General features: G+C 43.4%; 2 protein-coding genes and 1 non-coding gene across 3 annotated transcripts; all 3 read left to right on the top strand.

Annotated features, from left to right (window-relative positions):
• Positions 1 to 1,294: 1,294 nt before the first annotated feature.
• On the top strand, positions 1,295 to 1,401 carry LOC130022549 (U6 spliceosomal RNA). Its single transcript, XR_008792279.1, has one exon. It is a non-coding gene; the product is annotated as a U6 spliceosomal RNA (small nuclear RNA).
• Positions 1,402 to 3,750: 2,349 nt separating this feature from the next.
• LOC130021941 (olfactory receptor 7D4-like) lies at positions 3,751 to 4,689 on the top strand. The gene has a single exon (XM_056112684.1). It carries the CDS (start codon positions 3,751 to 3,753, stop codon positions 4,687 to 4,689), a length of 939 nt encoding a protein of 312 aa, XP_055968659.1.
• Positions 4,690 to 17,235: 12,546 nt separating this feature from the next.
• LOC130021940 (olfactory receptor 7D4-like) lies at positions 17,236 to 18,171 on the top strand. Its single transcript, XM_056112683.1, has one exon. It carries the CDS (start codon positions 17,236 to 17,238, stop codon positions 18,169 to 18,171), a length of 936 nt encoding a protein of 311 aa, XP_055968658.1.
• The last annotated feature ends 2,603 nt before the right edge of the window (positions 18,172 to 20,774 follow it).

Genomic DNA, 20,774 nt, shown 5'->3' with positions numbered 1-20,774 from the left:
AGAAGGTACTAGGCACGCTCAAGCAAATTGATGAACAATGGGAGGACAGTGACTATGTCAGTGATTTATTAATCTGATTGGGTTCTATGCATTTCCCTAAGGAACTGTGTCATTATATCATCTGGCCCGGGTGAGGGGTCACACCCAGCAGTATTAAGGCTCTGTGCTTAGAGATCACTCCTTTCGGTTCTCAGGGATCCTATGTGGTGAAGGGAATTTGAACTGCAGTGATCTTGATGCAACAGAAGGGCCTTATTCAACCTCTATTGTCTCTCCAGGCCTATTCTGCCTCTTATAAAAACATAGGCAGCTCACATAGCTTCCCACAGTCATTTCCTCATGTGCTCCATAAGGGATGGAGTCAAGTTGTCCTTCTGAAAGAACTGGTTTAGGGCCAGAGCAGGGAGGGCGTTTGCCTTGCACTCTACCGACCTGGGTTCAATCCCTGGCATCCCATAAGGTCCCCCGAGCTCTGCCAGGAGTAATTCCTGAGTACAGAGCCAGGAGAAGCCCCTGAGCATTGCCAGGTGTGACTCAAAAAGAAAAGGGGAAAAAAATGGTTTAAAATGACTATTGATGAAAGCCACATCCACAGGAAAAGCTGCATATTCACAGAGTTCTTTGTTGATCAATGCTTTCTTGAATCAACTTCAAGCTGCATGCTGGAACCAATTTGCATAGCAAAGATAAGGTCATCAGCAAAATCTAAGTGTCTTTTGTTGTTGTTACTTGTTCCTTTGTTTAGAGGTCACACCCAATGGTGCTTGGGTGTTACTCATTTCTTCATTCAGAGTCACTCTGGTAGTGCTCAGGGATCATATGGGATGCCTGGGATCAAACCAAGGTCAGGCGCGTGCAAGAAAAAAGCCCTGCCTGTTGGAATATCGCTGTGCCCCTCCCTAGGATCTTTTAACAAAACAAAGGGCAAATTGTTAAATAGTCCTTTTTCATGATTGAAATTTATTTGTTTGCATTTTATGGATATCACTTGAGTTTTGTAGGCTATAAAATGATGAGCATAATAACTTCATGCCAGATGTCTTGAATATTTCATTGCCAACTGGAAAGTCGTGTTTGTCTTCAAGTTTTCTGAAATAAGTACAACTTATATTCAAATACTTTGCAAAACAAAAATGAATCAATAAAACTCTATAGAATTCTTTTAAATTGAGATCTAACTGTCCTATCATTATGTAAGCTCATGTCCTACACATGGTATGTTGAGGTCTTACTCATTGGTATGTTGAGGTATTGCCTATATCCACACAGTAATATTAGTTAAAGCTTCTGACATGTGCTCGCTTCAGCAGCACATATACTAAAATTGGAACAATACAGAGAAGATTAGCATGGCGCCTGCGCAAGGATGACACGCAAATTCTTGAAGCATTCCATATTTTTGAGTCAGAAAGAGAGGGATAGACATAGAAAGATTGCATTCATCTCGGGAACATAAAGTAATAAAATAGGAGATTAATACCCAAGAATAGCCGAGATCAGTACCAGGAGGATTACTCCATAGCTTAGAGGCCAGCCGGCCATTCTAGGGGAAAGGGCAGCTCAGATAGAGAAGGGAGCACCAAATAAAGGGTGTTTGGAGGATCCTCCCAGGAGAGGAGATGCATGTTGAAAGTAGACTATGGACCGAACATGATTGCCACTAAATGCCTCTTTTGCAGACCACAACACCCAAAAGGAGAGAGAGAACAAAAGGGAATGCCCTGCCACAGAGGCAGGGTGGGACGGGGGGGATGGGTGTGGGAGGGATACTGGGATCCATAGTGGTGTAAAATGGGCACTGGTGGAGGGATGGGTATTTGATCATTGTATAATCAAAACCCAAGCACAAAAATTTGTAAATCTACAACTGTACCTCATGGTGTTTCAGTAATAAAAATTAAAAAAAAAAAACTTCTGACATATCACATAGTTGTCATTTCTCTCTGGTAGAGAGAACATTTAATATCGAGTCTCCTAGCAACTTTGTACTATCCACTGCAGCTTTGTTGGTGATCATTTCCACATAGCACTTGAAGATTTGTCTTGAAATCCCAAGGCTATGCATGCTAGCATGACTCTTCACGCTCTTTAAAGCATCAATTCATTGAACCATCCTGAAAATCTGATAGAGGAAGCACCATGAATTGTCCCACTGTGCCCACTAGGAACCCACGCGCAGATGAAGTGACTCACCAGGGGTCAATTTGGTGTCAAGTGGAGATTCAGTCCCAAGCTGTAAGCCTCAAGCTTCCTTCACTCTCTGTTCTGTCAATGCACTTCATCGTCTTTTTTAAACTTATGTCTCTATATATGTAGGTCTGTGCTGAGAACAAGGAATGTTTCATGCTTCACTGGATGAGTTAGGTAACAACCTTCTTACACACCCCAATCTTGTTTGCTTGGAGCAACTGCTATGTGCGCACTCAAGTAAGTCAGTCTCTGGAATAACCCAGTGATCCAAATGATCACAATCCCTCACCTACCTAAGAACATAAAATGACTGCTTGAGAGGATCATCAAGGATTGGTACAAGAAACTGCATTGGGGCCTTACACACTCCGTTTCTTTGAGCCCCGTGATCAGAATTCCCCATCTTCTCTCTTTCACTAGCCTCTCATTTCTCTGAAATGACCAAACTCACAGCCACATCAAGAATCTGCACATTCTGTAAAAGGCACATGAGAAAATGTTCCACATCATTAATCATCAGGGAGATGCAGATCAAAACCACAATGAGATATCACTTCACACCACAGAGACTGGCCCATATCCACAAGAACAAAAGCAACCGGTGCTGGCGAGGATGTGGTGAGAAAGGGACACTCCACTGTTGGTGAGAATGCCGACTGATTCAGCCCTTTTGGAAAACAGTATGGTTGATTCTCAAAAAATTAGAAATTGAGCTCCCATTTGATCCAGCAATACCACTCCTGGGAATATATCCCAGAGAGGCAAAAAAGTATAGTCGAAGTGACGTCTGCAATTGCCTGTTTATTGCAGCACTCTTTACAATAGCCAGAATCTGGAAAAAACCTGAGTGCCCGAGAACAGATGACTGGTTAAAGAAACTTTGGTACATTTACACAATGGAGTACTATGTAGCTGTTAGAAAAGATGAAGTCACGAAATTCACATACAAGTGGTACTACATGGAAAATATCATGTTAAGCGAAATGACTCAGAAAGAAAGGGATAGACATAGAAAGATTGCATTCATCTGGGGAACATAAAGTAACAAAATAGGAAACTAACACCCAAGAATGGCCGAGATTAGTACCAGGAATTCTACTCCATGACTTGGAGGCCAACCACACATACTAGGGAAAAGGGAGCTCAGATAAAGAGGGGAACACCAAATAAAGGTGTTGGGAGGACCCTCCCAGGATGGGAGAAACATGCTGAAAGTAGACTATAGACCAATCATAATTGCCACTCAATGTTCCTTTTGCAAACCACAACACCCAAAAGGAGAGAGAGAACAGAGGGGAATTCCCTGCCACAGAGCCAGGGTGGGATGGGGGGATGGGGGGCAGGAGGGATACTGGGATGCATGGTGGTGTGAAGTGGGCACTGGTGGAGGGATGGTATTTGATCATTATATAATTGAAACCCAAGCACAAAAATGTGTAAGTCTACAACTGTACCTCATGATGTCTCACTATTAAAAAAAAATTTTAATAAAAAGAATCTGCACATTCTGTTCACTCAGCCCAACATTCTTAACCATTTCTTATTCTTCCTACAAGCTCCATGGAAGCAGAAAACCAGACAGATGCATCATACTTCCTCCTCCTGGGAATCACTGAGGATCCAAGTATGCAGCCCCTCATCTTTGGCATGTTCCTGTCCATGTATCTGGTCACCGTGCTGGGGAACCTGCTACTCATCCTGGCAAGCATCTTTGACTCCCGCCTCCACACGCCCATGTATTTCTTCCTGTCCAACCTCTCCTTTGTGGACATCTGCTTCACCTCCACCACCGTCCCCAAGATGCTGCAGAACATTCAGACACACAGCAAAGCCATTTCCTACATCGGATGTCTCACACAGGCCTACTTTTTCGTATTATTTGTAGGACTGGACGATTTACTCCTGAGTGTGATGGCCTATGACCGCTTCGTGGCCATCTGCCACCCCCTGCACTACATGGTCATCATGAACCCCCGCCTCTGTGTCCAGCTGCTGCTTCTGTGCTGGCTGGTCATTTCCTGGGTTGCCCTGGTTCATATCTTCCTGATGGCACAGTTGACGTTCTGTGTGGGCACCGAGATCCCACATTTCTTCTGTGAACTGGCTCAGGTACTCCAGGTGGCCTGCTCAGATGCAGAAATCAATAACATTTTCTTGTATGTGGTCACTGCACTTGTGGGCATGATTCCCTTCGGGGGCATCCTCTACTCCTACTCTCAGATAGTCTCCTCCCTAATGCGCATGTCCTCCAGGAGGGGCAGGTCCAAAGCCTTCTCCACCTGTGGCTCTCACCTCTCCGTGGTCTCCTTGTTCTACGGCACGGCCTTGGGCGTCTACTTGAGTTCTGCGGTGACTGACATTTCTGAGAACAGTGCCATTGCCTCGGTGATGTACACGGTGGTCACCCCCATGCTAAACCCCTTCATCTACAGCCTGAGGAACAAAGATGTCAAAGGGGCGCTGGGCAGGATTCTCAGCCGAGCAATTTCTTATCAATGATGGGTCCCTGGGCTATTCCAGTCAACTCAAGGTGTAATTTTCTTATGGATGGCCCCAGATACCTTCAAAGCAATCTTCTGGGACCTTTCTTATTATTTATCTTAGTTACTCCACTTGGCAAAAGAAAGAAGTGAGACTAAGCTGGACCCTAACAAGTCTAACTGACTCTGAGCGGTTTGATGTTGATTTTCTGATTTTCATGACATCGTGATGTGATTGTCAATTTCAATAGTAGAATCTGAATTGGAGATGAGACTTGTTCTGGTTATTGTAGTAATAAACTGCCTAAGAAAATGTCATGATTTTTGTCCTTTATTCTTTCTCTTCCTTCTTTCCTTCCTCTCTTCCTTCCTCCTTTCCTTATATTATACCCCTTCCATCACTTATTTTTGGGGGTGCTAGTGTGGGTCTCCCAAGCAGTACAAGGGGACACTTGTGGTGCTACTTAGCCAAACAAGTTGACCAAGTTTCTCTATCCAGTGATATGTTGCTGGTTGATTCCAGCCCAGGTTTGAGTCACTTCTGTGTATAGTATGAGATATGAATCCACTTTTTTCTCTTTGATTATTTTTTTGCATGTTGCTATCCAGTTTTACCAACCTCATTTTCTGAAGAGGCCTTCGTTGCTGCACTTCATAATACCCTTCCCCTTTATCAGAGATTAACTGTCCATTCTTCTGAGACTTTATTTCTGGGCTCTCAATTCGATTCTCTTGGTAAACAAGCCTGTCTTCATTCCAGAGCCTGGAAGTTTTTGTACAAAAGCATAAGCCCTTCTCTCTAGGTGATTCGGTGAGGAAGGAGAATTTTCTGTGATATTTTGTGCATAAAGAAAGGATTATCAGAGCACAAATAAGGCAGAGGTCTCAGTGGTAATTTTCAGGGAAAAAGAGGTTAGTGATGGGAGAAGAATTGAAGAATTATACCAAAAAACAAGCTTGAGAATAGAAAATGAGTTTATTTCCATCATCTCTCTTGTACAACAGGGTAAAGGGTAAGGTTTAATAGGTTTGTTTTTTAGTTGTTTTTTTTAAGTTCTTTTTTTTTAATTTTACTAAATCGCCGTAAGATAGTTACAAGCTTTCATGTTTAGGTTACAATAACACAAAGATCAAATACCAACCCCAACCACCAGTGCACATTCCCCACCACCAATATCCCCAGTATACCCCCATTTCCCACCATCCCCCTGCCTGCAAAGCAGACTATATTCCCCAAACTCACTCTCTACTTTTGGGCATTATGGTTTGCAATACAGACACTGAGAGGTTTAGTTCTTTATATACTTTCAGCACACATCTTCCATCCTGACTGGGTCCTCAAGCATAAAGGGTAAATTTTAATATCTTTACATGATTCTTACTGGACTGAATCATTTCCTCCTGATAGTGATGGTGTGGGGCTAGTTTGTAGCCCTCTGCATCCAATAGCCAAGGAAGATTCATTTCCTCCTAACCCACAAAAATGCTGGTGAGTTTCAGGCATTTTTATCTTGGGGTCACACCCAGATATGTTCAGGTATGACTCCTGGCTTTGCATTCTGATATCACTCCTAGTGGTGTTCTAGGGACCCTAAGAAGTACTAGGGATTGAATCTGGGCCAACTTTTTGTAATGTAAGCACTTAACTGCTGTACTACCTCTCTATCCCTGATTTATAGACTTTTTGAAGTAGGCATTCATACTGTTATATGTCATTGGTAATATCTCATCATTATTTTATCTGCATTTTCCTGATAATTAAAAATTTAAACACTCACTTGGCCGAATACCACCTATATTTCCTTTTTATGAAGAGTCTGTTCAGCTCCTCTTCCCATTTTAAAAAGGTTGTTGTTAAACAAGATAATCTCATTTATCTATGATATATAGAATACAAGATGAGGAAATATACCACAGCAAAGAAGGGATTCCCTGATTACCTTTGACCTCATGTTTAGAGAAAAACACAGACAAGGAAAGAAATTGAGGGAGAAGAAAAGAGCAGGTGAACAGACATCAGGGCTTCAGTTATGCCAGTGATATGAGTAAGGAGGACTATGAGTAAGGAAGATAGCCACATGACCAAAAAACAAACTTAACAACACTGAAAACATGAAATCTAAGCTGCAGCCAATGGAAATTTGTAATGTGCCTGTCAAGTTGACGAGCAAGAATGAGGTGAGGCTTGTGGGCAGGGATCTGGGAACTGTGGTGGTGGGATTTGTGTTGAAATAGTGTATGCCTAATACACAACTATCAACACTTTATACATCACAGAATTTTTAAATTAAAATTTAAAATTTATCTTTTTTAAATGTTGTTGGACATGGCTATCAAAGAGATTTGAGTAGAAGTCATGGATAATCTTCTCCATTGCCATTCTGGAGGATGTGATGGATCATCAGGACGTCGGAGGGCAGTCATCTTGGTCTTGTAGTTGGCGAAGGACAGGCGGGCCTTACGAATACTTTTCCCGGCTTCTGCCGCATCTACCAGTACTTCTGCTCTTCTCTCTTTGAGGTCTTCCTTGATCGCATCTCTGCACTGCTTTGCGAGCTCGGACATTAGCTTGCGGTTGCCTGAGGCATGCGCCAAACCACGCTGGCGAATTAGCTCAAGAGTTTTCGAAGACAGGCGTTTTTTTGTGGCTATCTCTTTCTTGGCGTTCCTCGCACATTCATGGAGGTGCTGAACCAGTCGATCGTATTCCTCGTCAATGTTGTCAACAATGCATCTTCCCATGTTGCCGCAATAGTACCAAAGAGTTCCCAGTTGGTGGTCATTCTGGGAGTTCTCTTTTTGAACTTTGCAGCCCTTTCTCCCCGCTCTGTGAAGTAGAATTTTGCACGAAGTAGACGGTGGTCCGATCCCATTCGAAATTTTGGGACAACAGCAACATCGGTCAGGCAAAACCGTCAATTGAATATGATGTGGTCTATTTCGTTGTGGAATCATCCACCGGGAGACTCCCATGTCCATCGTTTAGATTCTGCCTTCTGGAACTGTGAGTTACCATGAATGGTCTTGGTCGACATGATGAACTCAGACAGTCTCTCACCCTGTTCGTTCCATTCTAGGCCATGGGTCCCGATGTGAAGTTCTTCAGCTGATCTTCTCGGTCCTATCTTGGCAATAAAAATCACCCACAATGATCTTGTAGAAGGTGTGGTCTTCTTTATAGAACTTCTCTAGCTCCAAGTAGAACTTCTCGATTTCTCTTTCATCATAATGAGATGTTGGTGCGTAGACAACGAAGATAGACACTGCAGGCAGTGAGCCACATCTATTCAAATGTAAACGTCCGATTCAGGTTGTTAGGCATTCAAATGAATCAATGCTCTTGGCCAAGTTTGTGTTGACAAGGACACCGACGCCTCCAACACCTCTTTTATCGCATGTTCCGAGGAACAATTCTTCTCCAGTGTCGAAAATGGCATGGTGAGATTCATGCCTTCTTGTCTCGGTCAGACCAATGATGTCGTACTTGATCATCCGCGCTTGTACCATCAGGTCCTCAATGGATGCATCTGATGCTAGCGTACGTGCATTAAAAGTACAGACGATCATTTTTGTCTTCCTTCGTTGTGGCAGCCTAGGTCGGCCTTGAGATTTTGTTGGCCTCTCCTTTCTCATCCTTGTCAGTGCTGCCATGTCGGTGAAGCCTTCAGGGTCAGGTGAATGAGACCAGTTGTAGTTACTGGTTTTGGCATATCGAATACACAACGGATAGCTTGCCAGGCTCTTCCGTGCAGGCAGAATACTCTTGGTAGCTTGCCAGTCTTTCCGAGAGGGATAGAGGCTTTTGGGGTGACCTCCAATCACCCTTGTAGGTGTTACCATATTTGAACCCTATCAAATACAGTATGACAATTCCGGAAGATGGGTATTTAGTGTCTTATGATGTGTCGCGCGGCCGCAAAGCAGCCGCGCGGGTCCAGAAAGCGTCCTTAAGTGTGGCGACGGCTGGGTAGTGGAAGTAGTGTCGATAGTGGAAGTCTGCCAGTGGGGTATTTATCTGGGTAGGGTGGGTCTCCTGTGCGCAATTCGATCCCTGGGTGGTTTATGGAAGCAGACAGGGCAGGGTAAGGTGGGGCTCCTGATTAGAATCCCTTTGTCACCTCTTTGATAGCCATGTCCACTTGCCGACATATCAAATTCCACAGGATGGATATGTCGTTCCCAACGTTCTCCCTTCCGAAATCTGACACGCCATTTCGTCGGTAAAGAAACAAACAGCACCCGGCACAGACAAGGTCAGACCTGAACACCTGAAGAACCTGCCGTCAGGACTCATCAATACACTGGCTCGGCTCTTCACTCGCTACCTGTCTGAATGCAAGGTTCCGTCCCAATGGAAAACCAGCAAGACCGTACTACTGTTCAAGAAGGGAGACATCCATAACATTGGCAACTATCGCCCAATCTGCCTATTGTCTGTCATCTACAAGTTGTTCACCCGAGTCATCCTAAATAAGATTAGCAGAACACTAGATGAAGGACAACCATGCAAGCAAGCCGGGTTCTGCAAAGGATTCAGCACCATCGACCATATCCACACTATAACCAAGCTCATTGAGGTTTCTCGGGAGTTCAAGATGCCGCTCTGTTTAACATTCATTGATTTAAAGAAGGCCTTTGATTCTGTTGAGATGGAAGCGGTCATTGAAGCCCTAGCCAATCAGGGCATTCAGGCCCAATACATCAGGATCCTCCGTGAGCTATATTGCGGATTCACTACCAGGATCTCACCATTCTACAAAGAAGTGATCGTTGATGTCAAGAGAGGGGTTCGGCAGGGTGATACCATTTCACCGAAACTCTTCAGTGCCACCCTCGAGAACGTCATGCAACGACTGGAATGGGAAGGAATGGGAGTGAAGATAGATGGTCGGCAACTACACCACCTCCGCTTTGCTGATGACATTGTTTTAATAACACCAAACATCAGCCAAGCGGCACAAATGCTGGCCAACTTTGACCGTGAGTGTGGAAAGGTAGGACTACAGCTGAATCTTACGAAGACAATGTTTATGAGAAACAGCCTCGTTACTGACGCCCCATTCGCTCTCAACGGAATGACCATCTCCGAATGCAACAGCTATGTGTACCTAGATCGAGAGGTCAACATGACAAATGACCTGGCACCCGAGCTGCGCAGGAGGAAGAGAGCGGCTTGGAACGCCTTCAAGAACGTCGAAGAAATAGCTAAGAGGACGAAGAACCTCCGGCTCCTGGCACATCTCTTTGATTCCACTGTTCTTCCTGCATTAACATATGCCTCAGAGACCTGGGCCCTACGCAAACAAGATGAGAACGCTATTCAGGTCTCCCAAAGAAGATCAGAAAGAGCTATGCTTGGAATATCACGTTCACTCAAATGAGAGAAAGAATCCGGAGTTCTGACATCCATCGACGATCAAGAATCAGGGACGCTGTCTCATCTGCCAAGGTGTCGAAAATCAGATGGGCTGGTCACGTAATGAGATTTAAAGACGACCGCTGGACTAGAGCTGTTACCGACTGGATTCCACGGGATGTCAAAAGACCGCGTGGCCGCCCACCTACCTGATGGTCAGACTTCTTCGTCAAGATCATGAACGATCGGTTTGAGGCCCTTCATTTTCCCAGAGCGAACAGATGCCATTGGGCAACACTAGCACGCGACAGGGACAAATGGAGACGTTACTGGCGCCCGCTCGAGCAAATCGACGACTAACGGGAAGTTAAGTGAGTAAGTGAAATGTTGTTGAACTTTTTGACTGCTTTGTATGTTTTGGATTTTAAGCAATTGTCAGATATATTGGTGTAGTGAAGTCTCACTTCTTAATTTTTGCTTTAATGTTTTTTGTCAATAGGTCAAATCCTTGAAGATATCTTAATCCCTGGATGATGCCTTGCCACTGAGTTTATTTCTTTATTACACTATCTTGAACACTAATACTTTAAAGTGTCATTTAAAGTGAGGAAATGAAGTGTCTTATGTCTTTTTCCCCTTTCAGAATTTCTGCAGATATTCAGGGAGTTTTATGGATCCAGGTGAGATTTCAAAGTAACAACATGGTAATGACTTTGAAGAAGAGACTGGAGTCCAACCAAAGAGAGAGAAAATATGAAAGTAATCCAATCAGAAATCACTGATCTGAAGAGCTTTGTAGGACTTTTAAAACACAGAAGAGGGAAGAAGCATCAGAATCACAGGAGAAATCGAACCTGGGTCCGCCGAACCGTTCGCGTGCAAGGCAAACACCCTGTCGCTGTGCTATCACACCAGCCCAAGGAGTATTGTAAGCAATGACAAATCAATGAAACAGGAAAATCAAATTTTATATAAATTTTGCCATAAATGTATATGTATTTGAAGTTACCACTACTTAATTTTATATATGTTATTTTATACATGTTGTTAAATTATTTGCTTGCTATTATGGACTTCTCTTCCAAAGTTTCTTGTAATCATTAAATTACATATTTTAATTTTAAAATACAAATTTAAGGGCTAGAGAGATAATATCAGGTAGAACATTTGCCCTGCACGCGGCCAACTCAGGTTTGATTCCCAGCATCCCATATGGTCCCCTGAATAATTCCTGAGTGCAGAACCAGGAGTAACCCTTGAGCATCGCTGGGTGTGACCCCAAAAGCAAAAAAAAATACAAATTAAATTTTAATATTTAAGTGTTTCGGTGTGCAGTTATCTAACTTGGGTGAATCTTTTCTGTTCAGGAAAAAATGAATTTGACTGACACAATGTCGATTAGTTCTTTTTTTAAATTTTATTTCTGGGAACACTCCTGGAAGTGTTTGGGGGTTTCTTCTGGAAGCTCTCAGAAGACCATTGATGCCAGGGATCAAACCCAAGGAACCTGCATGAAAGCATGTGCTTTTACTGAGAAATCTCTCTAGATTTAGTTCTTTCTTCCTATCTGTGTGAAGCCAGACACCCCAACCAATTTAAACTACGCCTTTTATAAGACAACAGGTGTAACCTCTCTCTGTCTGTTATTCAACTTTAAATTATAAATCATAAGACCTGTCACAGATGGCTATGCCTATGGAATAACCTAATCATGATGGGGAGTTTGATGATTAGGTTTAGCTTTGTGTTTTCTATTTTGTGTTGTTACATTTCAATATGCTGGATGTCATCTTTGGTGCAGACCCTGGGCTCTACAAAATTGCTCTTAAGTGTTTTAATTGGTGTCCCTCTGCCACAAGGGGGATTCTCTTTGGGAGAATCTTTCACCGTGAGATCATACCTGAGAGAAAACAAGCTCCAAATTGATGGAAAAAAATAAGACGCACCCACAAATATCCCACAGGGAGATCTCATTGTTTAGAAAACTTTCTATTTCATTGTTCTTCCTTCTTCCCAGGGAACTAATTTGTTCATAGAGTAGCTAGAGGAATATTGTTTTTAATTGGAACCTTTGAGACTTGGCCTCAGGATGTTCCTGAATGGATAAACTCTCCTTGTCTACCCTCTTTGTTCCCAGGTCACTAACCCACCACCAAGACAAGCACTATGTCTGTTTTGCTCCCATCTATTTAATCCCACCACCAGTGCATCTTCTCTGCACTTTGGTAGCTGTCTTCATCCTTCCCTCACTCTGTACTAGCAGATGATTACCTGGGACCCCTGAATGGTTTCTTTCGGCTTACTCTGTGTTTTCTGAAAGGTGATTGTGGGCAGGAGCCCATGTGAACAGAGTTAAGGCACTCCATCAGGTGAGTGGTCATAATCAAAAATATCAAATTATTGTCTGTGCATGACCTGGAAGAGGACTCCAGAATGCAGATTTTACGAAACAGTAATAACGTCAGAAGATATTCTTCTCTGATTTTCATTTATGGTCTTCTCACTTCCCTATCACTATAGTATGATGTTATTTGAAGGCAATATTTTTTTATTTTAAATAATTCTATTCAGGTATTATTGCTTCATAACGTAATTTTTAGGTGTGGTTCAGAGGGATGGGGCAGTGAAAGGGTGTTCGCCTTGTGTATGGCTGATCTGGATTTTATCCCCAGAAACCCATACAGCACCCTAGGCCCTGCCAAGAGTGATCTCTTGGTGCAGAACCAGGAATAGGCCTGAGCAGGGCCAGGCAAGTCCCAAAAACAAACAAACATACAAATCAAACGTCCAATAGTCTAATTTGACATCTATAATATATCTCACTCCCTGTCAGAATTATATTTTCATTCTTTTTTTTCTTTTTGCTTTTTGGGTCACACTTGCGATGCACAGGGGTTACTCCTGGCTCTGCACTCAGGAATCACCTCTGGCGGTACTCAGGGGACCATATGGAATGCTGGGAGTCAAACCCGGGTTGGCTGCATTCAAGGCAAATGCCCTACCCACTGTGCTATTGCTCCACCCCTATATTTTCATTCTTAACTGTACCATTGCCCCATGTGCTTATGTATCATTTAGGTAAATAATGTTTCTTCATGTGATAGGCACATTCTTACAAAAAACTTAAGTTTTCACTGTGACTCCTCAGCTCTTAGGATAAATTTTTTGTTAACAAAGGATTTTATTTTGGCTTTGTGGGTCACACCCCGCGATGCTCAGGGGTTACTCCTGGGTCTGCACTTAGGAATTACTCCTGGCGGTGCTGGGGGGGTACCATATAGGATGCCGGGGATCGAACCCAGATCAGTCACACACAAGGAAAACGCCCTACAGACTGTATTATCTCTCTGGCCCCTACAAAGGATTTTTAATGTTTAATGCTTGTATCATTTATCAACACGCTTCTGTGTGTGTGAACTTATGAATCAATAATGAGTTTCTTAATCAGGAGATATAAGCTCTGTTGATAAACATTTCTCCAGGGAGATTTTACTGTAATTATCTTTTTATTATATTGCTGTATGTTCTTGTAGTTATCATAGATCATCATGAAACTAATGCATAGAATAGGCTTATTACATGAGGTGGTTTTAAAGGTCATGCAACCCAAATGAATGATGTTTCTCACTTGCCCATTTAATTGGCTTGTATCAACCCTTTTTCTCTGTTTTATTATAACAATAATTTCAATAATTATGGAACAATTTAAGATTTAATAGCTGTTCTAGAATGATTTAGATGATTTATAACCAAGAATCTTCCTAATGCTTTCCCTCGAAGCTTGGTCTCATGGCATTTCCACCAGCAATGAGGGAGGATTACTCTCTCACCACATTCCGACACAGGAAAGTTTATATAAGTCATTCTCCCTGATGTGAGGTGACAGCTCATTGTGATTTTTATTTGCATTTCCCTACTAATCAGTGAGGATGAACGCTCTCATATGCCTGACACTAATCCTAATGTCTTCCTCGAGGAGTGACTTTGCAATTCCTTTCCCCTTGGGATGAGATTGTTTCCTTGTTGTGCTGAGGTCAGTGAATCTGTAGACCTTTGACAGGTATATGATACGCTGGACTATTTTTTCTCAATCTTCAAAGTTGGGGGTTTTTTGGGGGGGTTGATGGGGGTTTTTTATATTTCAACCACAGGTTGATTTTCTCTGTGGATATGCCGCACATAGTCATAAAGATTCCAGACCATTGTGAGCAATGACAACAAGTAGGTGTAGCTGACCTGGACGTGTGTCACCACTGTGTTCGTAACAGAAATATCAGGTGGCAATCAAGGAAGGTAAGGAAGGTGCCACATTTACTGAGGACTGATCACTTCATCGTGATTTCCAACCGTTGTTAGCTGTCTCATCACAAAGGCATATCAAGAAATGAATGCTACTCTGGAGGTGACAGATGGTGCTAAATTTAAAAGCGCCATTGAAATAAGTATATCACTAAAAATAGTTGTGATTTATTAGGGCTGGAGCCGTAGCACAGCAGGTAGGGCGTTTGCCTTGCATGCAGCCGAGCTGGGTGACGCGGGTTCGGTTCCTCTACCCCTCTCAGAGAGCCCAGCAAGAAACCAAGAGTATCTCACCCACACGGGAAAGCCTGGAAAGCTCCCCATGATGTATTCAATGCCAAAAGCAGTAACAACAAGTCTCACAATGGAGATGTTACTGGGCCCACTGGGGCAAATAAATGAACAATGGGAAGACAGCACCAGTGCCAGTGATTTATTAATCAGATAGGGTTCTATGCATTCCTCCATGGAATTGTGTCATTATATCATCTTGGGAGGGTGGGGGTGTCACACCCAGCAGTATTAAGGTTTTATGCTTAGGAACCACTCTTTTTGGTGCTCAGGGATCTTATGTGGTGCAGGAATTTGAACTACAGTGAGCTTGATGCAAAACAAGGGCCTTATCCAACCTCTACTGTCTCTCCAGCCCTATTCTGCCTCTTTTAAAAACATAGGCAACTCACATAGCTTCCCTTAGCCATATCCCTCACATGCTCCATAAGGGATGGAGTCAAGTTGTCCTTCTGAAAGAACTGGTTTAGGGCCAGAGCAGAGAGGGCGTTTGCCTTGCATTCTACCGACCTGGGTTCAATCCCTGGCATACCATATGGTCCCCCGAGCACCGCCAGGAGTAATTTCTGAGTACAGAGCCAGAAGTAGGCCTGAGCATTGCTGGGTGTGACTCAAAAGGAAATAAAACTGGTTTAAAACAACTACTGCTCGAAGCCACATCCACAGGTAAAGCTGCATATTCACACAGAGTTCTCTGTTAGTCAATGCTTTCTTGAATCAACTTCCAGCTGCAGGCTGGAACCAATTTCCATAGTAAAGATAAGGCTATCAGCAAAATCTAAGTGTCTTTTGTAATTTTTGCTTGTTCCTTTGTTTAGCACAGCGGGTAGGGCGTTCGCCTTACAAGCGGTCAACATAGCCGACCCGAGTTCGATTCCTCCACCCCTCTCGGAGAGCCCGGCAAGCTACCGAGAGTATTCGATATGCCAGACACAGTAACAACAAAGTCTCCTATGGAGACGTTACTGGGCCCGCTCGAGCAAATCGACGATCAACGGGAGGGCCTTTACCTTTACCTTTACCCAATGGTACTTGGGTGTTACTCCTATTTCTTCACTCAGGACTCACTCCTAGCAGTACTCAGGGGGGATCATATGGGATGCCTGGGATCGATCCCAGTTCGGGCGCACGCAAGAAAAATGTTGTAATATTGCAGTGCCCCTCCCAAGTTTCTTTTAACAAAACAATGGGCAAATGTTAATCCTTTTTCATGATTGAAATTTATTTGTATGCATTTTATGGATATCACTTGAGTTTTGTAGGCTATAAAATGATGAGCATAATAAGTTTAAGCAAGAAGCCTTGAATAATTCATTGCCAACTGGGAAAGTTCTATTTGTCTTCAAGTTTTCTGAAATAAGTATATCTTATATTCAAATGGGCTGGAGCAATAGCACAGCGGTAGGGCATTCGCCTTGCACGCAGTCAACATGGCCGACCTGAGTTCGATTCCTCCGCCCCTCTCGGAGAGCCCGGCAAGCTACCGAGAGTATCTCACCTGCACGACAGAGCCTGGCAAGCTACCCGTGATGTATTCGATATGCCAAACACAGTAACAACAAAAGTCTCCAATGGAGACGTTACTGGGCCCGCTCGAGCAAATCGATGAACAACAGGAGGACAGTGACAGTGACAGATATTCAAATATTTTGCTGAACAAAAGTTAATCAATAAAACTCTATAGAGTTCTTTTAAATTGAGATCTAACTGTCCTATCATTATGTAAGCTCATGTCCTACACATGGTATACTGAGGTCTTATTCATTCGTATGTTGAGGTATTGCCTATGTCCACACAGTATTATGAGTTAAAACTTTTGACATATCACATAGTTGTCATTTCTTTCTGGTAGAGAGAGCATTTAATAAGAGTCTCCTACCAACTTTGTATTATCCACTACATGCTTTGCTGGTGATCATTTCCACATAGCACTTGAAGATTTGTCTAGAAATCCCAAGGCTGTGCACGCTAGCATGACTCTTCATGCTCTCTAAAGCATGAATTCATTGAACCATCCTGACAATCTGATAGAAGAAGGACCATGAATTATCCCATTGTGACCACTAGAAACCCAGGCACAAATGCAGTGACTCACCAGGGGCCAATTAGGTATCGAGTCGAGATTCAGTCCCAAGCTGTCAGCCTCAAGCTTCCTCCACTCTCTGTTCCAATCGATGCACTTCATCATCTTTATTAAACTTATGTCTCTATATATGCAGGTGTGTGCTGAGAACAAGGATTGTTTTCTGCTTCAGTGGATGTGTTTGGTATCAACCTTCTCACATACCCCAATCTTGCTTGTTCTGAGCACCTGCTATGTGCGCACACTCAGGTAAGTCAGTCTCTGGAATAACCCAGTGATCCAACTGGCCACAATCCCTCACCCACCTACAAAACAAAATGACTGCTGGAGAGGCTCATCAGGGATTGGTAAAAAAAAAAAAACTTCATCGGGGCCTTACACACTCAGTTCCTAAGCCCCGTGATCGAAATTCCCCATCTTATCTCTCACTACCCTCTCATTTCCCCCGAAATGACCAAACTCACCGCCCCATCAAGAATCTGCACATTCTGTTCACTCAACCTTGAGTGACCTTTTCTATTCTTCCTACAAGTTCCATGGAAGCATCAAACCAGACGGATGCATCATACTTCCTCCTCCTAGGACTTTCTGAGGATCCGGACATGCAGCCCCTCCTCTTTGGCTTGCTCCTGTCCATGTATCTGGTCACCGTACTGGGGAACCTGCTCATCATCCTGGCCAGCATCTCTGACCCTCGCCTACACACCCCCATGTACTTCTTCCTCTCCAACCTGTCCTTCACAGAAATCTGCTTCACCTCGACCACCATCCCCAAGATGCTGGTGAATATCCAGATGCACAGCAAAGCCATTTCCTACATCGGATGTCTCACACAGGCCTACTTTTTCGTATTATTTGTAGGACTGGACAATATTCTCCTGAGTGTGATGGCCTATGACCGCTTCGTGGCCATCTGCCACCCCCTGCACTACATGGTCATCATGAACCCCCGCCTCTGTGTCCAGCTGCTGATTCTATGCTGGCTGGTCATTTTCTGGGTTGCCCTGGTTCATATTCTCCTGATGGCACAATTGACGTTCTGTGTGGGCACCGAGATTCCACATTTCTTCTGTGAACTGGCTCAAGTACTCCAGGTGGCCTGCTCAGATGCAGAAATCAATAACATTTTCTTGTATGTGGTCACTGCACTTGTGGGCATGATTCCCTTCGGGGGCATCCTCTACTCCTACTCTCAGATAGTCTCCTCCCTAATGCGCATGTCCTCCAGGAGGGGCAGGTCCAAAGCCTTCTCCACCTGTGGTTCTCACCTCTCCGTGGTCTCCTTGTTCTATGGCACAGGCCTGGGAGTCTACTTGAGTTCTGCCGCGACTGACATTTCCGAGAACAGTGCCATTGCCTCGGTGATGTACACAGTGGTCACCCCCATGTTGAACCCCTTCATCTACAGCCTGAGGAACAAGGATGTGAAAGGGGCGCTGGGCAGACTCTTCAGCCGAGCAATTTCTTATTAGTGATGGATCCCTGGGCTCATCACTGAGAAAATATTGTGGTGCCAAGGCAGATTCCATATAAAATCTAAATTTCTGCATCATTTAATCCCCTCAATGACAGGCTGAATTTTTGTTCTATCCTGAGAGCTGGCAAGACATAAGGCCCCCTCTTGTTGATCGTCGATTTGCTCGAGCGGGCCCAGTAACGTCTCCATTGGAGACTTTGTTGTTACTGTGTTTGGCATATCGAATACTCTCGGTAGCTTGCCGGGCTCTCCGAGAGGGGTTTCGGCAAGACATAGGAACAAAAAAATTTATATTTAACATAACTCCCTCTGCCATCATTTTTTCCTCTTTCTTTCCCCCTTGAGAATCCCCTGAATTTAAGTCTTTGGTCAGCTTGGTGTGTGCCATTTCCTAAGACTCCCACCCTGAGTTTTCTAGATTTTATATCAAATGACAATGCTGTTTCAGTACACAACACACACACACACACACACACACACACAAAGTTTCAAAGGATGCTCCACCCCTAAGTTTAATGCTACTTGTTTCCTGGAAGAAATAAGGATGCAAGGACGGACTAACACCATCTCATCACAAAGTGTACTTTTCCTGGGGACAGCCCCAGATACCTGCAAAGCAATCTTCTGGGACCTTTCCTCTTCTTTATCTTAGTTACTCTACTTTGCAAAAGAAGGGAGTGTGACTAAGCTGGACCCTAACCAGTCTAACTGACTCTGAGCAGTTGATGTTGATTTTCTGGTATTCATGACATCGTGATGTGGTTGTCAACTTCAATAGTAGAATCTGGATTGGAGATAAGACTTGTTCTGGTTATTGTAGTAATAATCTACATAAGAAAATGTCATGATTTTTGTTCTTTATTCTTTCTCCTTCTTTTTTCCTTCATCTCTTCATTCCATCTTTCCTTATATTATACATTTTCCATCACTGATTATTTGAGGTGTGTTTGAGGGGGTTCTCCTAAGCAGTACAAGGGGAAACTTGTGGTGTTACTTAGCCAAACAAGTTGATCAAGTTTCTCTATCAAGTGATATGTTGCTGATTCATTCGAGCCCTGGTTTGAGTAACTTCTGTGTATAGTAGGAGATATGGGTTAAGTTTTTTCTCTTTAATTCTTTATATTTTTTTTGCATGTTGCTATCCAGTTTTACCAACATCATTTTCTGAAGAGGCCTTCATTTCTCCACTTAATAATACCCTTTTCTTTATTATAGATTAACTATCCATTTGTAAGGTAAAGGTAAAGGCCCTCCCGTTGATCGTCGATTTGCTCGAGCGGGCCCAGTAACGTCTCCATTGGAGACTTTGTTGTTACTGTGTCTGGCATATGGAATACTCTCGGTAGCTTGCCGGGCTCTCCGAGAGGGGTGGAGGAATCGAACTCGGGTCGGCCATGTTGGCCGCTTGTAAGGCAAACGCCCTACCCTCTGTGCTATCGCTCCAGCCATAGCATCCATTTGTATGAGCTCTCAATTCTATTCTCTTAGTATGCAAGTCTGTCTTAATTTCAGAGCCTGGAAGTTTCTGCACACAAGCATAAACCCTTATGACTCAATGTCTTGGTGAAGAAGAAGGAACATTTTCTGTGACATTTTGTGCATAAAGAAAGTGTTATCAGAGCACAAGTGAGGCAGAGGGCTAAGTCATAATTTTCAGGGGAAAAGAGTTTAGCAATGGGAGAAGAATTGAAGAATGACACCGAGAAAACAGCCTGAGAATAGAAAATGAGTTTATTCCCATCATCTCTCTTGAAAAATAGGGGAAAGGGCAAGTTTTATTATCTTTACATGATTCTTACTGGACTGAATCATTTCCTCCTGATAGTGATGGTGTGGGGCTAGTTTGTAGCCATCTGCATCCAACAGCCAAGGAAGACTCATTTCCTCCCAATCCACACAAATGCTGGTGAGTTCCAGGCATTTTTATTTTGGGGTCACATCCAGAGATGTTCAGAACTGACTCCTGACTCTACACTCAGTTAAAATTTTTGACATATCACATAGTTGTCATTTCTCTCTGTTAGAGAAAACATTTAATATCAAGTCTCCAAGCAACTATGTGCAATTCACTGCAGCTTTGTTAGTGATCATTTCCACAAAGCACTTAAAGATTTGTCTTGAAATCCTAAGGCAGGACTGAAGCAATAGCACAGCAGGTAGAGCATTTGCCTTGCACACAGACAGCCTGGGTTGATTTCCAGCATCCTATATGGTCCCTTGAGCACCGCCAGGAGTAATTTCTGAGTCCTGAGTGCATGAGCCAGGAGTAACTCCTATGCATTGCCAGGTGTGACCCACAAACCAAAAAAAAAAAAAAATCCCAAGGCTGTGCATGTTAGCGTGACTCCTCATGTTCTCTAAAGCAAGAATTCATTGAACCATCCTGACAACCCATTAGAAGAAGCACCGTGAATCGTCCCACTGTGCCCACTAGGAACCCAGGTATAGATGCAATGACTCACCAGGGGTCATTGGGTGTCGAGTCGAGATTCAGACCCAAGCTGTCAGCCTCCAGCTTCATTCATTCTTGTTACAATCGATGTTCTTCATCGTCTTTATTAAACTTGTGTCTCTATATATTCAGGTGTGTGCTGAGAA

Source organism: Sorex fumeus, unplaced genomic scaffold (assembly GCF_029834395.1).
Source record: "Sorex fumeus unplaced genomic scaffold, SorFum_2.1 ptg000019l, whole genome shotgun sequence".
Taxonomy (NCBI): domain Eukaryota; kingdom Metazoa; phylum Chordata; class Mammalia; order Eulipotyphla; family Soricidae; genus Sorex; species Sorex fumeus.
Note: the sequence above shows the minus strand (reverse complement) of the source record. Positions and strands in the feature narration are given on the sequence as shown.